At 32.6% G+C, this 18,419-nt stretch overlaps 2 protein-coding genes and 1 long non-coding RNA gene across 3 annotated transcripts; all 3 read right to left on the bottom strand.

The window, feature by feature from the left end:
- Positions 1-584: 584 nt before the first annotated feature.
- Positions 585-1,325, bottom strand: LOC131174496 (uncharacterized). The gene is made up of 2 exons (XR_009144814.1): positions 1,015-1,325; positions 585-782 (listed from the first exon to the last, which is right to left on the bottom strand). It is a non-coding gene; the product is annotated as an uncharacterized LOC131174496 (long non-coding RNA).
- Positions 1,326-7,222: 5,897 nt separating this feature from the next.
- LOC131174699 (uncharacterized) lies at positions 7,223-7,561 on the bottom strand. Its single transcript, XM_058138472.1, has one exon. The coding sequence runs from the start codon at positions 7,559-7,561 to the stop codon at positions 7,223-7,225; it is 339 nt and encodes a 112-aa protein (XP_057994455.1).
- A 7,280-nt stretch (positions 7,562-14,841) lies between these two features.
- On the bottom strand, positions 14,842-16,247 carry LOC110634425 (acyltransferase GLAUCE). The gene is made up of 2 exons (XM_021783410.2): positions 15,740-16,247; positions 14,842-15,641 (listed from the first exon to the last, which is right to left on the bottom strand). Exons 1-2 carry the CDS (start codon positions 16,208-16,210, stop codon positions 14,997-14,999), a joined length of 1,116 nt encoding a protein of 371 aa, XP_021639102.2. The 5' UTR covers positions 16,211-16,247; the 3' UTR covers positions 14,842-14,996.
- Between the last annotated feature and the right edge of the window lie 2,172 nt (positions 16,248-18,419).

Raw genomic sequence — 18,419 nt, forward strand, 5'->3', positions numbered from 1 at the left:
CTCACTTTTATATACTCGTGCCTTGCACGAAATGGGCACATCATTTAAACCCATACTGACAAAAATATAGTATTTATTGGAGTACATATCCTCATGATAGACCTCAACATGTCTGCTAACTCTATTTCACCTTTCTATGTACTCGACGAAAATCAATACACTAACTGAGGCACTTTTATAGTTCCCGAGGTATAACGCATAATCTAGAAACAAGGAATTACAGAAAAAGACGAAACAGAATCCTATACTCCGTATGTAACATCCGAACAAGACTCCTTTTACACTCCCAATTATATTATTTCCCATGAATCTAGAGCCTAAGCTCTGATACCAACTTTGTCACGACCCAACCTATGGGCCGGACCGGCACTAGGACCTGGGCCAGCTTAAAGCCCCCGAGGCCCGTAGTAAGCCTAACTATTCCTCAAATCCATAACCAGGCCCACAATTTAGACCCAATATGCATATAAGATAATTTAAATTAAACTGTTCTAATTTCATTTCGGGCCAACTTAGCCCAGAAATTTTCAGAAAACTAAAATCAGGGGAGCCCAGCTCAACCCTGTTACCTCATTTACAAACTGTTTAAATACCATACAAATCTTCATTTATAAATCTCAAAAATTTAAATTAACACAATTTCTAACAAGGTCCACACTATTACTAACACATGCGGAGTTCTAGATTTTAAATTTAGAAAAGATAGTAAAACAATTAAATAATCGACGTTAAACCTGCGAGGAAGAAAACAGGTTGCTCTGTAAAATAACTCCTCCTGTGGCCTGGAAAAAAATATTGAATAGGAGTGAGCGTTCGACTCAGAGAGTAAAATATCAATTTTAACCATAATCTCTATAACTATCTAAAGCTAATGCACCCTGTAGAATGAAATGCAACATCAACAACAATTGCACATCATAATATCAAAAAGGTAATTTGGAGCACTCACACACTTAGTAATATCAACCATAATATATGGGAGCCGATCCCCTATACAACTCTCTTAAATTCAACCTGGTGCCAGCGAAGAACTCAAGCCGGACTTTCGCTTAATAAACCAAATCGGGGTCCCAGCGAAGAACTCAAGCCGTGACTACCCCCGAAGGATCGGGTCCCAGCGAAGATCTCAAGCCGTGTCTACCCGTCCTATCCATAGTCCACACCACATCACACGCACGCTAACGCACGCACACTGCTCCAAATTACCACAACAACATCCATGGCACTTTAACAGTTGTGAATGCAACATAAAACGTGCCTAGAGCTTAACTACATAGATACATACATATAAGTGATGCATGGGCATGCTTAAACATATAATAATATCGAAATTACAATTAAAATTAATATTTTACTCACAATACACCGATGATTATTGTGGCTGTTGGATGCAGAAAAATAGCTGACCTCGATCACCTAATAATTAAATTATAAATTTATTAGTACTAAGTTAAGATAAAACTCTAAAGAGGCAATAGACAGCCTAATTCATGCCGGAAATCCGGTAGAGTTTCCCTTATACCTGGGACCTACCCTACCTGCAAAAAGGCTCAAATAACACTTCTAAATTCTCAATTTCCACAACCACATCTCATCAATATCACATGGCCCCTCCTGGGCCCTCCAAATCAGACAATACTCAAAATCTTAAAAATTACGTTTTAGTCCCTATAATTGACATTTTTTAAAAATCCACTCAAACAAGCTCTAAAAATTCTAAAATTTTGCCCCGCGGTCCTTAATAATATTATAAGGCTATTGCAAAATGAATTATAATTTTCTAATCACCCATGAATATTTTATTCAAGAATTTGACTTGATTCCATAAGTTTCCAACATCTAACATATTCTTAATTCAATCTAATTAAATATTCACATATTTAAACCTCTATCCTCAAGCTTCAACCAATTATATAAAATTTAATTATCTTAATTTCAAATAATCTTATATGCCCATATGCTAAAAATCTAACTAAATTCCATCTATATTTTTCAAAAATATTCTACAATCACTCAAAAATTCAACAAACACCATAGAATATCTCCAAATAATTTTACTTTCATCATATATTTTTCTTAGAATTTTTCTCCAATTTTTCCTATTTAAGAAACACTATATTTATGCTCCACAGACAGAGAAATAATAAAAATTGTCTTACCCGAAGTTTATTTGTGTCTCAAAAATTCCAAAAATTTATGAGGAAGCCTTTGGAAGTTGAATCACCTCCATAGCCTATCGGAGCCACCGCCGGAACCACCGCGCACGGTAGCCGGCCGCCGGTGACATTTGCCGGATCTGATCATACCACCATGTTCCTCTCCTTTTCCTCAGTCCATATGTGGTCTCGGATCGTCGATCCAACGATCGGATCGTCCTAGATCTGACGAAAAAGCTTGAAAAACCCGAAACTTCTCTCCTCCATATCTCACTCATCCGACCTCCATTTGCTGCAAAATTGGTATCAAAAGAAAGCTCTCGGAACAAGCTTTCCAACGCTACCTGAATGGCCTCGATCGGACATCGGATGAAGCCGGAATCGCGCCGAAAAGTCGCTGCCCACTTTGCGCGCGTTTTCTCTCTCTCCTCCCTCTCTTGCTGCCGTTTCTGGTGTCTCTTGCCGTCGCCGGAGGGTAGCCGGCCGAGTGGGGAGTCGCTTGGGAGGTCGCCGGCCGGTCACCGGAAAAAGAAAGAAGAAGAAGAGAGGGAAGGAGAGGAGAGAAGAGAGAATGGGGGGGGGGGTGTTTTCCTCCTCCCGATTTTCAACTTTTTTTTATTTTTTTTATTTTTTTTATAAAAAGCTGGCTGTGACAGTGGAATTCCACTGTCACACGCCAAAAGTCCCATCTTCATTTTTTTTTTTCTCTCTGGTTGTTACATCTCGGCTCAATCCTTCCAGTAGATGGGAGATGTGAAGAGGATGTTAGTAATAGGATTAAAGCCGGATAGTTGAATTGAAGACGTGCTATGAGAGTTTTATGTGATCGCAAGATTCTTAATAAGTTGAAAGGAAAATTTTACTGTACAGCTATATGACTGGCCATGTTATATGGTAATGAGTACTGGGCACTAAAAGAGTCGTATGTATCTAAAATAAGAGTTGCGGAGATGAGAATGTAAATGTGGATGAGTGGCCATACTAGACTGGATAAAGTTGGTAACGAGAGTATTAGAGAAAAGGTATGAGTGGTGCTAATTGAGGATAAGTTGAGAGAATGGAGATTGAGGTAGTTTGGTCATGTGAAACGTAGACATATGGAAACTTCAATTAGACAAGTAGAGCATATTAGGTTAGAGAATAGAAAGAAAAGAAGGGTTAGACCTAAACTGACTTGGAGGAGAATAATACAACATGACCTAGAAGCATTATACATTTATGAGGATTTAACCTAAAATCATTTAGAGTGAATAAAGAGAATCCATATAAAGGTTTAGTTGAGTTGAGTTGAGTTAAGTCGAATTATTATCATAATTTGTAATATTTACTCTGTGAATTTTCTGTAATATACGTATACTGAATATATCATATGGAGAGTTTTATCAGTTTTGGAAAGATGACTCTCATTATTAGGTTAGTGTTTTTGCTGAATTATATGCTGTAGTGTTGGCTTCCGTGTTATAATGTAGAATCATATGATTAACAGCTTCGCTTGATTAACTGTTACCTTATTTTCTTTTTATAACTGAGCACAAACACAGAAGAGCCAATGAGGCTTGAGCAACAGGCCTCTCCTTTTTCTCCGTTGCCACTTCTTTTTCATTATCATCCTTTTTCCCTTCGAGTGCAAGAAATGATTGATTTTACAAGAAAGTCTAGCCTATAGCTACCTGGAACGCGGTACTCTTGTGTCGCGGTACAGGCATGTAATACGCGATGCGATACGCCACTTAACGAAATATAATATAAGCAAAGGTAGACTTAATTAATATGTTAATTTTTTTTCGTAATATGTTAATTCGATTCGTTATATGTCCATTCTATTTATAATAGATAAATTATATTTATATTTAATTATTTTTTAATTTTACTTGGCATACTATATTTATAAAAAATTAAAAATATTAATTAATTAATATAATAATTTTTAACATAATAAATATATTATTTAAAATTAAAATTTTATTTTATTATTATTATTAAATATTAAAATAATATAATTTTAAATATTTAAAAATATAAATTAATTATATTTATATTTTCTAAAATTTCTTACATTTTTAGTAATATATTAATTAGAAATATTTATTATATATTAAACACTCTCAAATTCTACCCACTCACTTAGAAAAGAAAAAGTTACCGAAACGATGTATATCTCTATAAGTGTAGAAAAAGACAAAAAAAAAACACAATCAAAACAGCTTAATATTTTGCAGGTGATTTCTGCTCCTTCTAGTTTTAGGGTTCTTTTTTGGGTTTTGGGTGTCACTGTTTCTTCTTTCTTTTTCGGGCAGAATCAAATGCAGAGCGAGAACTTAAATGTCAATTTTAGCGATTGATTTAGAACGCCAAAAAACCGTGTTCTGGGATGCGTAATCCAAATCGTGATTCGTAGGAGGGACGAGCGAACGAAGCAACTATGGTCTAGCCCCAAGTAAAATGTTGTTACATCAACAGGCTTCATATTGGTTCGAGTGATTAACCCTCTATTTGTGTTGAGTGCAGAGCAATTTATTAATATATTATATCGTATTATATTATATAATTTTTATTATTAACATGTTTAGAAAAGTGATGTGATATAAAATAATTTAATATTATTTTTTTATTAATTAAATAATATAATATAGTAAAATAAATAAAAAATATTATTAAACTATTCTTTATTACTGTTTCAATGTATAAATGATTTGAAATATTTATTTAAATAAAATATTAATTTATAAATAATCTTATCATAATAATAATTAAAGACATTTTTTTAATTAATCACTATACTAATAAAAATATAATATTTTCATGAGAGAATGAATTATAGAAGGATAAAATGAGAGTACAAAAATTTTAAATTATCTGGTAATTTGAAAAATTATGATAAAATAATGATTAAAAAATCATCTTACAATTCATAATTATCATTTTTTAGAAATAATTTTTTTAAATATGCAGAGTAATCACAGCAAGAGGTCATGGGCTCGAAGTCACTGAAAAAAAAAAAAAGGGAAATTGCAAATGATACAGCAACTTGTAAATGTTGGTGGGGTGAAGCAGGATTTTTTTGAATGAAAAAATAAACCCTCTTGACTTGAATCCTTTGGCACCTTGCTGGAAAATGCTTTGTTACCTATTTAATTAGTGCCCTTTCTGCATGCAAACAACATGGCGTTTTCAGACAAGCTGTGGTAAGCTGTTCTCCGGTCTGAGATCTGAACCAAAAGCCGTAATAGTATTTTCTCAAGTGAGACTGATTATAATAGCAATCAAGATATATTGGCTTAAAGAAAGAGTTGTTAAAAATTCCACAGCCACATATGAAAAGTCCATGATTACATGTTAATTGGGAATTGTAGGCCAATGAATGTGAGTGATAGATTGCAACATCACTACCCTAATTATGATAATATTTTCGCTTCTCCCTATAAGGATAGGACCTACTATGTGATTTCTTTAGGAGGCACATTTTGTTAATTGATAAAAAACAAAAAAAAAGTAGTTGTCTTGTATCATTATTTTATATGTTATAAAATACTTTTTTCAATAATTAAAATTTTGAAAGCAAGGATATAATATTGTCTTTTTAAAAAGATTGAGAGGAAGTAATCAATAAAATTTGTAAATAATCATGTTTAAAGCTTTATTTGGTAAAGGCTTTTAAAATATAATTTAGTGTTTTGATTAAAATTAAAATATTATTATTTTTATTTATATTATGTGATAATATAATATTTATATTTTATTTTATTTTAATAAATATTTGCATAATATCAATACCTCTAAGAAATGATAGTACTGGAATGCCCTCCCACATACATATAGAAATATAAACATATTTTAATTAAACTGGGTCGATGATTGATTTTGTAAACTGCAGAAAAAAAACAAAATATGAAAAGATTACAGACATGGTATTTATAATATTAGAGACCGTGAAGTCTAAAATGCATGCAATTATGAGTTAGGTTATTGCGTATAATTCTAATTATTTTGTAAAAAGAGAGTGTTAACTCATGGAATTTAATTTCGTTTTCATCAAAGCGTGAGATTTTAAATGGACAATATTATACTCAATTGTTGTAATTACCCCTTGTCGAGTGGAGAGTACGCGTAGCACATTGGAAGAGAGGGATTTGTGCAGAAGGTTCTAATGGTTGATGAAGTGGTGGTGTGGTTCTCGTGATGATTTTAATTTGGTGGGGCAAACCCACTGCTGCTTGCAAGTGCAAACCTCCACTCCATCCAAATCCCATACCTCTATTTGCTAATGGTTCCATTCTTTTGTGTAGAAATTTGAAGCACATTTACCCGACTCAATGTCCACCCAACACCTTTTATTTTGATTAGTCAAGCTCTCTCCACCACAATTTCTTTGCCTTTTTCTTTTTTTAATTTTATCTTTATTTCTTAATTTGTTCTTCAAAAATGTACAAGAAATTGTTTCACATGCTTTATAAAAATTAATAACCTTTAAATATTTAAAATTTTAAATAATTATATTTATTTATAAATAATTAATAAATAATTAATGTGTTTAATAAAAAATAATTTATAATTATATTTATTATTAAAATAATTGAAAATATTAAATAAAATTATAGTAAAATTTTAAAAATTAAATAAGTGTATCATTAGTTAAATTAATTTATAAATTTAATAATCAACAAAATAAAAGCTTTTCGACTTTTTTTTTTTCAGGAATTCAACTTAAAAGTTAAAAAATTTTTAAAAAAAAATTATAAAAATAAAGAATTTTAGATATACTTCATTCTATACGTGTAAACCCTCTAGAAAGGGAGGAAAAAATGTCTTAACGTCCAGTAGTACGAAATGTCCATGCACTGAGAGGGGAGCATATGATTCCCCAAACTTTCCCGAGCTTGCCTCTATATAACATTATCAACCTCTATCTTCTTCCTCTGTACTGCCTCTTCTGAACACGTCCATCCCTCTCTTCCGACTTTCCTCTAGAGCAACACTTCAGAGGCTGCAAACCGAGTCATGGCTCTCTCGCGTGCCATGCTCATGGCAACCTTCTTACTGGGTCTCATAGCATCCTCCTCCATTGCTCAAGGCCCAATATCATCGCCGCCAACAATCCCACCCGCAACTACTGCAACGCCACCTACAAGTTCTGCAACCCCTCCTTCCCCAGCAGTCACACCTTCCTCTGCTCCCACCCCAGTGTCACCTTCACCAACATCGTCCCCTCCTTCCTTAGCAGTCACACCTTCCCCTGCTGTCACCCCAGTGTCACCTTCACCAACATCGTCCCCTCCTTCTTCAGCTACCCCAACAGCAAGCCCACCAGCAACCGCCCCGACAACGAGTCCAGGATCAAGCCCACCATCGCCAACTGCACCTGGGTCACCACCATCAGAATTGACTGCCACTCCTCCTGCACCCATCGCACCAACAACATCTTCTGGCCCCAGGTCGCAAACACCAACTCCTTCAGCTGCCCAAACTCCAGGTCCCGCCTCATCGACACCGGGTTCAGGAGCTTTTGTTCATGGAAGCAGGGTGGCAGCCTTGTTATCACTGCTTGGAGGAGTTGCACTTGTGGTGCTATTTGCTTAAAACCCAGATGGTCATACGATGTAGATTAAGATATTTATTTGTGTATTCTTTTTCTTTTAATTTTGGGTTTGGTTTGGTTATTCTTGGAGCTGCATTTGTGATTAGAGATTTAATTGGATGTTACAGCTCTTTTCTAGAATTTTGATGTTAGCTGAATAAGGGATGCTGTGATTCTTGCTATTGTTCAATGTGCTAAAATTTTTCTTTTTCATGCTTTTTTTAATTACTTTGTGATATTGCTTGAGAGAGCTTCTTGTTTATAATAAGCATGAGAACAAAAATTTCTCTACTTCATGTCAAGAAAACAAGAACCCCATATACATCTTTATGTTTGTAAATAATTTGATTAGTGCTAAACAAGAAAGGACTAGACCCTTAATCAAAACACTTTTTTATTTGGAAAAAAAGGTTAGGTGGCTAGCTGCTTGAAGAGGGTAGATGTGGATGGAGGGTAGTGAAGAAAAGATGGTGGAGGGAGGGAAAAGTTTAGGTGCTAGCTGTCGAGCTAGAATTATGTGAAGGAAAGATGAGGTGAAAGAGCATTTGGCTTTTGGAAATGGGAAGCTGTACTTTTGGACTTTTATCGAGTCAAGAGGTGTTGTGGGAGAAAGAGTGGAAGATAAAGGAGAATGGGGTTATGGCTTTGGCAATGGTGGGGATATCCTCAGATAAATGAATGAATAGGAAAGCGATGTGCACTTGCTGTGTTTGCCCCACAAAAGGTGAGTGACTGAATGGAGAGAAATGCATAAAGGAAGAGATTTTTTTAGACCCAAAACATTCTTCACCTTCAACAGTATTTGGAAATTCTTTGAGGAAAGGAAAGGGATGCTTTTCATCTTGTGCTTAAGGCACCTCAAGTCTAATTACAGTCGTCTATAAGATTGCTCTTAGAAAAATAGTAACAACCCAACAATATTGTTAGCAATTATGAAATAATTTGTAACATTCCCTAACATAGACAAAGCGAGACAAATGATGACCCAAAAGCCATCATTCTATATTCTGTCCATGTGTCCATTATTCCTTTGGAGCACATTATTCTTATCTAAAGACTCCAGATGACCCCTCTCCAAGCCCCGCTTACATTTTCTTAAGTGTTAATGGAAGATTAACTGACATAGATACAAACACTTACCAGACACAACAACTCTTTTTAGGGAACCAAATCCACTAGTTTGATGTCATATTTTCATCAATAACAATAATAATAATAGAGAGAGATCATGATGTTAATATTGCTCATTGCATGATAAGTAGGTAAAATTAAGAGAATAAATTAATTTAATAAGAAATAGGAATCTCATGCCAAATAAGAAAGGTGTCGTTTCAGAGAAAAAAGACATAAAAAAGCATAGGATTCCAATTTAAAAAAGGCAATAATTAGGAATCACATAAAGTTTTACAAAAGGGAGGTGATGATACTAAAGCAATCTTGGTTAAACTGAAACCCTTGCCTTTCTACAACATTACAAAAGCACAGAAAATTTACCAGTCAGTGAGTCACCGTTGACACGATTACTCAGCCCACACGTTGACGGTTGAGCCCTTCCTATAATTATATTGCAGTGACACCTACTCGAATACTCACGAGTCCTGTTCTTTATTTGTGAACCTCATATAGCACACTCATGATTTTTTTCTCCTGTGAAATCTTTAAATCATGTGCTCTAGATTTTCATCCGTCAAATATTGATGAATATATTTCAAAGAATGAGATAGATAATGGAAAAAGGGAAGAGCTAACACTGTTTAAAAAAGGCGGGGAAGCTAACTTCCTCATACAGGTTCAAAGCTATCGAGCCACCTGATAAACTGACGGAAAAACAAAATTGTTAAGGCTCTACTTTGATGTGCATGGTAGCCTTCAACATTTAATTATGATGGACAAATATCATGTTGACTATACAAGTTTCAGACATTTGGCTGAAGGAAAATTCTTCTACCCTACTGGTGCATTGGTTTTTCCTATGTTTTAAGGGCTGTTTACAAAGAATTGTCGTTTCATTGGCGACCACCCCACCAGAGAGTGGGTCACTCAATTGTTTGCTTTGTACATGAGTTTTTTTTTTTTTTTTTTTCCTGGCTTGACAATTGACATATTAACATACATATGAAAGTAAAATAAGAAAAAAAAAAAAGATACATGGACATATTGATTAGACTAACATAATTATGAAATTTCTACAGTAAGAAAAGCCGGAAAATCAATTTATGCACGATAATTTGGTACATTGTATCTTGAGACTAGTCCATAGTCTTATGGGCCAAAGAAAAACAAATAAACAAACTACAGTCCAGTTTGCAAGCAAAGCTCCCCAGCAGCCTAACCCCACAGAGTGCATCATTGTACACGATTTTTAAAACCAGTTACTTGATGCAAAGGACAACAATGATGCAGAAATTTGTCAAAGCTGACAGTATTTAAATGCCATTTGCAGAATATAAAAAAATTCAAAAATTTTGATAAAACTATAAAGCATTAACCAAAATATGGATGTCGCACCAAATTCTTTTGATTGATCATCTGTGGATGGGTACATGGTGGGTGAACTGCTGTACTCTTGCATTACACTTGCCCATATTATTTACTCTTTTTCTGAATGAAATAAAGCCAGTCTTTTTTTTTTTTTATCATGAAATAAAATTTCATTAAATTTGAAGCATCACAAGAGATGGGTTATGACTCAAAATCAAATAAATAAAATCAATTTAAAACCCAAAGTTGTCTTAGAAGCCTAGGCCTATTAGAAGAAAAATTCTGAAAGTCATCGGAAAAAGCCAAACTAGATTTTTCTCTCTCAGTGAACCACTACAGTGCACCACCGACCAAAATAAAAGCACCCACAGCACAAATCCTGTTCCACCACACAGCAAAACTAAGACAGAAATAAGGCCTGTCTTAAGCCTCATAATTCACAGCATTGAATAAACATTACGACCCAGCAGTACAGACAGAGACCAAAAACGAAAAGAGATGTATCCAATCCAATCTTAGAGAAAAAGAAAGCAGGACAGGATATTAATGCTACAATATACACGCATCCAGGAAAATTAAATACCAGAAAATCCACTGTAATAAAAAAAAAAGGTGCTTTTTTCAAAGTTGAAGAGCTTAACAGATATGAATGAAGAAAAATGAAAAAGAAAACCTTGAAAAAAAAAAAAAAAAAGGAAAGGTTAGATTACCTTCTGGCTCGACTTTAAAAGCTCTTCAACTGTTTGTATATTCAATATTTTAACCAACTTGATCAATTTTTTTTACAAGTAATCTGTATTTATCTTCGTACTTTAATCTTTCAAGGTATAATTGACAGCTCCAGATTATTGTCCTACGAGAGTGGCCTAGCCAAACCAAAGCTATTGGACAGTTTGTAAAGGGCATCGTCAGTTAAGATCTTAGCAGTCCAGAACTTGAATGTCTTCTCCAGTGATATTTATATTTGACTTCATCCAATTTTTTCTTTGTTTTCTTCGGCACTCAAAACAATCAGCACATGTGTAGATTAACTTCTAGGCGAGTAACTGGAATGAAGCTTGCTGGGTGATACTTTCAGGTCTTCCACCAGTACCTGACGAAGCTTCTCATTTTCTTCCATAAGCTCTTCAATGACTTGCTGGTGTTTTAACACCGCCATGGAAGGGAAATGTAATCATCTAACAAATATAATCCATGAACAATGAATTGCAGACTTGCAGAAGTGCTCTCACCCTTTACACACATTGCAGGTGTTATTAACACAAATTCATAACATATACCACCATGCAAGAGTTTAGAAGCTCCCATGCATCTCAAACCATTCAAACAAATTTAGCTACTTCAATTGTGAATGATTACAGAATTGAGCAATCCATTGAGAATTCCACATTAGAAAATTCTTTTAGCTCTTTTGGTCATTAAATTCTGCTATAATTTCATTGATGATCCAAATTTTTCTTGGTAATAACATCGATTTGACAAAATGGTGCTTTAAGATAAGCAGAGAAGATATGAAATATTACCATTTGAAGCAGGTTGTTTTCAGAATGCTAGCATCCAGCCTGAAAACATTTCGTCAAAGAATTAGACATAATATTTGAAATATTTCATAAAATAAATCATCTCAGTTATATGCAAACAAGAGTTTGCAAATTAATGTCTTCTATGTTTCTCAATGAAATGGTATTTCAAATGCCCAAACAAAACATGCAAACAAGAGAATCATCTCAGGTATTTCAAATTGACAATCAATTATGCGGTTCTTTGCTTTTGTGCACTCAGAAAAAGCATGGGTGGATGCCATAACTTGCATTGGAAAATATAAGCCACATGTGCACAACCAATGCAGGCAAGCTCCTAACTGGCCAATTAATGGAGGAGGATCAATCCACAGTGGGTCCTTATCAAACATTAATGTATGACGTTTTATTGGTTGAAAGCTTTAATTGAAAATACTAAAAATACAGTTTATGGTTTTATGTAACTTTGAAAATAAATTTTATATTCTCTCTTTTTTTCCTACTCTCCTCTATTTTCTTTTCTTCTTTAAAATTTTTCTTTTGAATGGCCACAGTGAATTTTTCACAGATAACTCTCTCCAAATCACTTTTCCCTTTTTTTTTTTTTTTTTTTTTATAAAAAACTCTGACATTTGTTTAATTTGAAATAAATTTAAGTTTTTTTCTTTAAATTTGTGTGCGTAAAGAATAAATATAAAGTTATATCTCCAATATTGAAGTTTTGTTCTATTCATTATTAGAGTTTTGTTTTCTCTTTTGAATGGACTATTTAACCGTTTGAAATACAATATGAATTTTTTTTTTATTAAAGACTTTGAATATTCAGGTAATAATTTTCTATCAATATTTCTCTTTTATTAATGCTTGGTATTTTAATTTCTTTTGTAGATTACAGAAATAAATTTTCAAAAATTTAATATTACAAAAATATTTTTTATTCATCTAAAATGAAAAAGAACCAATCACTACGTGTAAAGTTATGATTTTTTATCCAAATAATTTTTGAATAAAAAATTTTAATTATATATATATATATATATTATAAAAAGATTATATTGTATTCATCTATTCTTATTAATAAATTATCAGATTTTATAAAAATAAAAAAGAAAATGCCAAAATAATGAACATATCTTTGCACAAATAAACTCTTGAAAAACCATGTTAATATATCATACAACTCAACCAAGGACCATTACAAGTCTTTTTCGCTTTGAAGTTTCTTCTCTGGACAAGCTAAAGGCATGTTTTGTCGTTTAATATACCAACTTTAATAAATAAATCTAATTGCCAACCAATAACTTTAATGATTCTCAGAAGATTAATCTATTTAGTCGATAGCTTACAACCATGTAGGATAAAAGTAATTGCTTAATGCTGAGTTAAGAAAAAAAATTACATTAAATTAATAGTTTAATAATTAAATTTCTATCTTATAATATATAAAAAGTTAAAATTAAATTCTTAATATTCACTCTCTTTCATATATAATATTTTTTTTTATACTCATCGTGATATTTCCTGTGACTTTTTTAATAATAGCTTCTCTAATGGTTAAAACTGAATTGGTTGGTACATAACAAAAATGTAAAGCTGGCCTCGTTTAAGACGGGAATAAAGCCAAAGTCATACACATAAATTTTAGCAAGCTGCCAATTTTAATTTTTAAATGGCCAAGTATCCATCAAACGGTGCAGTGTCACAAGTATATTTAGTGCAATTTGTTGAGCGGCTCATTGGCTGCTGTAAATGTGACAAGCAACGCACACCTGAAACCAATAATTGCATCCGCACGCATTAGTCATCAAAGCTCTTAATGAAGTAGCTAAATTAGATAAATAATTATTAAGACTAGTTATATATAATCGTCACTAAAGGACGCAAACTCTTGCTTACATTTTCATTTTCAATTAAATTAAACTTATAGAAATCATTTATATGAGTAAAATTGACAGTATACTCTAAAGAGTTAATTTGAATAAAAAACTGAAGGGACTAAAGAGATAATAAAATTAAATTATAAAAGCTAATTAACTAATATATTTTTTAAAATATAAAAATTAATTAATTAATTTTATTAAAATAGATGTTGTTAGAATTATAACTCAAAATCATAGTAAGATTTGAAGAGATCTTTTTCTAATTTGAGTATGATAAATATTCCTCAATAATATAGATGAATATTTCTTATATAAAGTAAAACTCATATTTTAGTGTTATTCCTAAATTGAGTGGGACTCCTAATTAGATTAGAATTGAGGGAATTAATACTATAAATAGGAGAATGGTGAAAAAGGTTGTTTGGCTTTCAGCTTATAGAGTGAGGCTGTCGCCCATTGTAGAGAGGAGCCTTGCCAATTGCTACAGATTTGGCTCTGCCCATTGAAGATGAGCTTTTGCTCATTGCAAGTGAAGAGAGACTTCGACCTGAGGTGAAGAAAAGACATAAAATTCTAAGATGAATGAAATTTTATCTATTGGTAAGAAAACTCTTGCCCATATAGTTGAAAACACCCTTTATGGTGTAGTAGTTAAAATAGTAAATATATTGGGTTATATTTAGAGAAGACTGAGAGGGACTAACTAATATATTTGCTATGAGCAGTTATATAATATGAGTTCTCTTGAGTGTAATTGGGTTAATGATTAGTATAGCTAGGAGCTATGATGATTTATTTATTGATGATAGTGGAATATGATATGTCCGTAGATATAACCCTATGTTGAGAAGATGAACCACATAAATATTGGTGTTTTGTGTGTTTGCTTTATTTTTTTACAGTTTATACGCTTCCGCAGTATACAACAAATGTATTAAATAATAGGATGACTATCATTAAAATCTTTTGGCTAACAATAAAATTAATAGGTTTAACGGACTAAAAATATATGAATTAAATAGTATATATATATTTTTTAAATATAATAATTAAATAATTAATTTTATTAAAATATAAAAATTATTTTTCCTTTAAAAGTATTATAAATAGATATATATGAAGTATCCTTTTTAACCCCGAAAATAAATCTTTGACTTCATCATTGTCATTTTCCATGTTGGTATGAGCACGAGAATTTGTGCATCAAGCTAAGTGTTGAAGTAAATGAATTTCTGAAGAAAGACAAGAAAGGATTGATTAAATAAAAGCAAATCCTTGATTTCTCAAGTACATACCCATATTTCCTTTTTGCCCATGCAATAATCCAAATACATATTTTCCAAATCAAAGTTAAGAAATGAACAATGGCTAAACCTGACCTCACTTAAATCCCCTTCTCAATGGGGAATGTGATTATAAAGTTGAGCTCAGAAACACCCTCATTAGAAGATGGAATTGCCACTGCAAGTCCATCATTAACCGCTCCAGCCCAATATGAAACTTGAGCAGGTTTATTGCCTTCTGTGAAAGCAATCTCATTAATCTCTAAATAATCCTTCAAGCTTGATGAAGTTATCATCACTTGATCACTCATCAAATGGGAATTCACACGCTCAATTTTCTTGAAATTTTCTACCTGCATAACCGTAGGAGATTCTTTCATTAGAAAAGAGAACTCAGATGAAATTATTTTATTGCCAAGTTTTTGCTCTGCCTCTTCCATGCAGAGCAATGCAAGTTTCTTGCTTGATTCATTCTTCAAATCCACATTTTCCCCTGTGATCCTAAAGATCATAGTTTGGCCACACCTTTCTATTGAAGCAGGGCTAAAGGTGCGATTGGCAGCTAAACTAGCTGTTTTGAGATTAGGAAGGTAAAATAAGGGCAGCTTGACTTCATCATTTTTGGAAAGCATGTCTTTCTGAATATTTGCCCATTTCAGAAGGAAGTTATCCATAATCAGAAGATCTGCCAGAAGAAGGCTACAGCTGATCCCAATTGAGTATCCACCACATTGAAAATTGGTTACCTGCAGGGAAAATAAAGAAGAAGAAATTGAAAAAACCCTTACTAATATTATTGGAATATATGGACAATAAAATTAAAAAGAAAAGTAATTTCGCTTGCCTGAACAAAAAGTAGCGGAGAGAACTGAGGATTTTGTTCATCAATATACTTCCAAAACACGAGCTCAGCTTCTGCCTTTTCTTTTTCCTTCAAATCAAGAAACTCTCGCAAAGTGACACTAATCTTTGCCTCCACAAGTCTAACCCCACTATCGTTGGACACAATCTCAAGCTCTCCACGACCATTTTCACCTCTCCCTAGACGTCCGCTGAGCATTGGCTGCTCCCTCAAAGCCCTCCCTAGTGACTCCTTAATCCATCCAGCAACAAGCCAGCCTGAATCCTTCTCCATAGCTTTATTATAATAAAGGACTATGTTAAGGCAACCCGTGAAAATCCCTGACCCAATAGTCTCCGCCACCGATATCAGGCGAAACTCTCGTGGGTCAGTCACCTGGAAGGGTGGAACAGTTTGGATGGCTTCAATTTGGGATTTAGGGACACCATTGTTAGTGAAGTAAGGCATTGCCATCTCTGGAAATATGGACACAAAAGCTTATTAATACTGTATTTATAGGGATATACTAATTACTATGTGAAACAAAAATATTTTTTTTTTTTATAATATTTTCCTTATTTAATAATTGCCCATTTAAAAAATTATTTTTTACCTTAAAGAAAAAAAGGAAAAAAAGTCCACGCTAGTTTGAAAAATGAGGAAAATAGATGACCTGGACATTGTTATTATTTATTAGCAAATTAGGTGTCGAAATTCGATTCGTTGATTAATATAGGTTGCACAGGATTGGTTTGCTGGTGTACCTAACTTCCCCCTGGTTAGTTGTAATGGTTAAAAGGAAGGCATATCTTAATTGATCTTGAACAAATATGGCGGCCAAAATGGAACTAAGCCACGATCTATGGCCAGTTTCAAATTTTTTTCCTATAAGCTAGATTCCTAGGTATATTATTATGTTGAAAGCAAGTGTGTTCAATTAGCATTTGAACTAATCATCCTTATTATTATTATTATTATAATATTTATAATATAATCAATATTCAATTGCCACCTAAACTTCAGGTATTATCTGTATAATCACTGACATTAGCATCACCATATTAATTGTATATATATATATATATATTCAAGTTGAGTATATGCATGTACTTATGGGCGGTGGGTCATTTATTAGGGATGCAGCGTTTTCTGGTTTCCATAAAGGCAAAGAGGCAACAAGTGATAATTTGATTGTCGTTTCTAGCTGTAATTGTAATTGAAATTGATTTGAGCAAGACAGCGTTTGTGAAGCTACGATGTCTCTGTACAATTTACTGTCGGAAAAGCTAACAATAATCATAATTAATTATACTTACATATTTTTTCACATTATATATATATATATATACACACACACATAATTATATTATAATTATCTTTATTTAGACATTATTCGTGATTAAGTATTATTATTATTATTATTATTATTATGGTGTAGTTTTATTGTAGTACCTAACATTTTTTTAAGAATCGAAAATTAAAATTAAAATATCAATAAATTATATAAAAAAATTAATTTTAATTTTAATTATAATATCATCTTTCATTTAATTAAATTATTTTTCTCTATAGAAATAGACCTTATTTGTCAATTATAAATAATTTTATTAATCTTAAAAATTATAAAAATTTAAAATTTGAACATCTCTATATATCTCTTTTAAGAATATTCATTTTATACTCCATTAAATTAAATAGAAAAAAATAGATCTTATCATAAATATCACGACCTTATCAAAACCATATCATAGAGGTGATCTTCAACTTTGACTTTCAAGAAATCGTCTCCAACTCTCTCATCTCAATTCTCCTACTCTCTCCTCTCTCTCTTTTTTTCTTTTCTCTTTCTTTTTTTTTTTTTTTCAGGCGGCTATCGTTGGCTACCCCTAAATCGAATTTCTTATTCTTTTATTATTTTTTACTAGTTTTTTTTTTCTAATAAACTATCATATCTATATATCCGTTTAGAATAAATTTGAGTTTCTTATTATTTAGATGCAGATATGAGGTTCTCTCTCTAATGATGATGTCCTGTTTCTTTTTATTATTGAAGTTTTATTTTTCTCATCTTAGTAGGATTTTATTTATTTATTTATTTTTTTAATATTTGACTGGGTTATTTGATAATTTATAATACAACATAAATTTTGATTAGAAACTTAAGTATGAGTAATACTGCTCTATCAATAAAGCTTTCCTCCATTGATATTTAGTGATTTAATATCTTTTGTGGGCTAGAGGTAACAAATTCCCCAATAAACAATATTGCAGAAGTTTTCCTTGTTCGTCTAAAATCAAAATAGACTGATTACTAGCTGAAAAACTATTTTACTCTATTCACATCATTTCTAAATAGAATATTTTAATTATCTATATTTGTATTTTTTTTTTCTCCCATGAGAAAATTTTGTCATACTGTCATACTCATCTTGCGAGGAACATTTAAGCTCTGGAACAGTCTTCTCTCTAACACCACTGGGTTTCATGATCTGCAGGCCAGGACTACACCGTACAAAGATAGTGATTATACAATAGTCAGAATGTGGTTCTGTCCCTAACTGGATTGTTGATCGAGGATATACATCCATGATTTGCATTCCTTGTTCCATTTTGGGTTTCCAACATGTTGCACTCACGTTCAAACTGTCTATTTTAGCATCAAATATTTCAATGGCTAGTCTCG

Source organism: Hevea brasiliensis, chromosome 16 (assembly GCF_030052815.1).
Source record: "Hevea brasiliensis isolate MT/VB/25A 57/8 chromosome 16, ASM3005281v1, whole genome shotgun sequence".
Lineage (NCBI taxonomy): Eukaryota > Viridiplantae > Streptophyta > Magnoliopsida > Malpighiales > Euphorbiaceae > Hevea > Hevea brasiliensis.

What these genes read in the sequence shown, in the direction of transcription:
- LOC131174699 (XM_058138472.1), bottom strand. Translation starts at nt 7,561, where the DNA reads ATGGGTGCAGGAGGAGTGGCAGTCAATTCTGATGGTGGTGACCCAGGT.
- LOC110634425 (XM_021783410.2), bottom strand. Translation starts at nt 16,210, where the DNA reads ATGGCAATGCCTTACTTCACTAACAATGGTGTCCCTAAATCCCAAATT. An exon ending in CTCCGCTACTTTTTGTTCAG is followed by an intron (nt 15,642 to 15,739) that starts GCAAGCGAAATT and finishes TTTTCCCTGCAG; the next exon opens with GTAACCAATTTTCAATGTGG.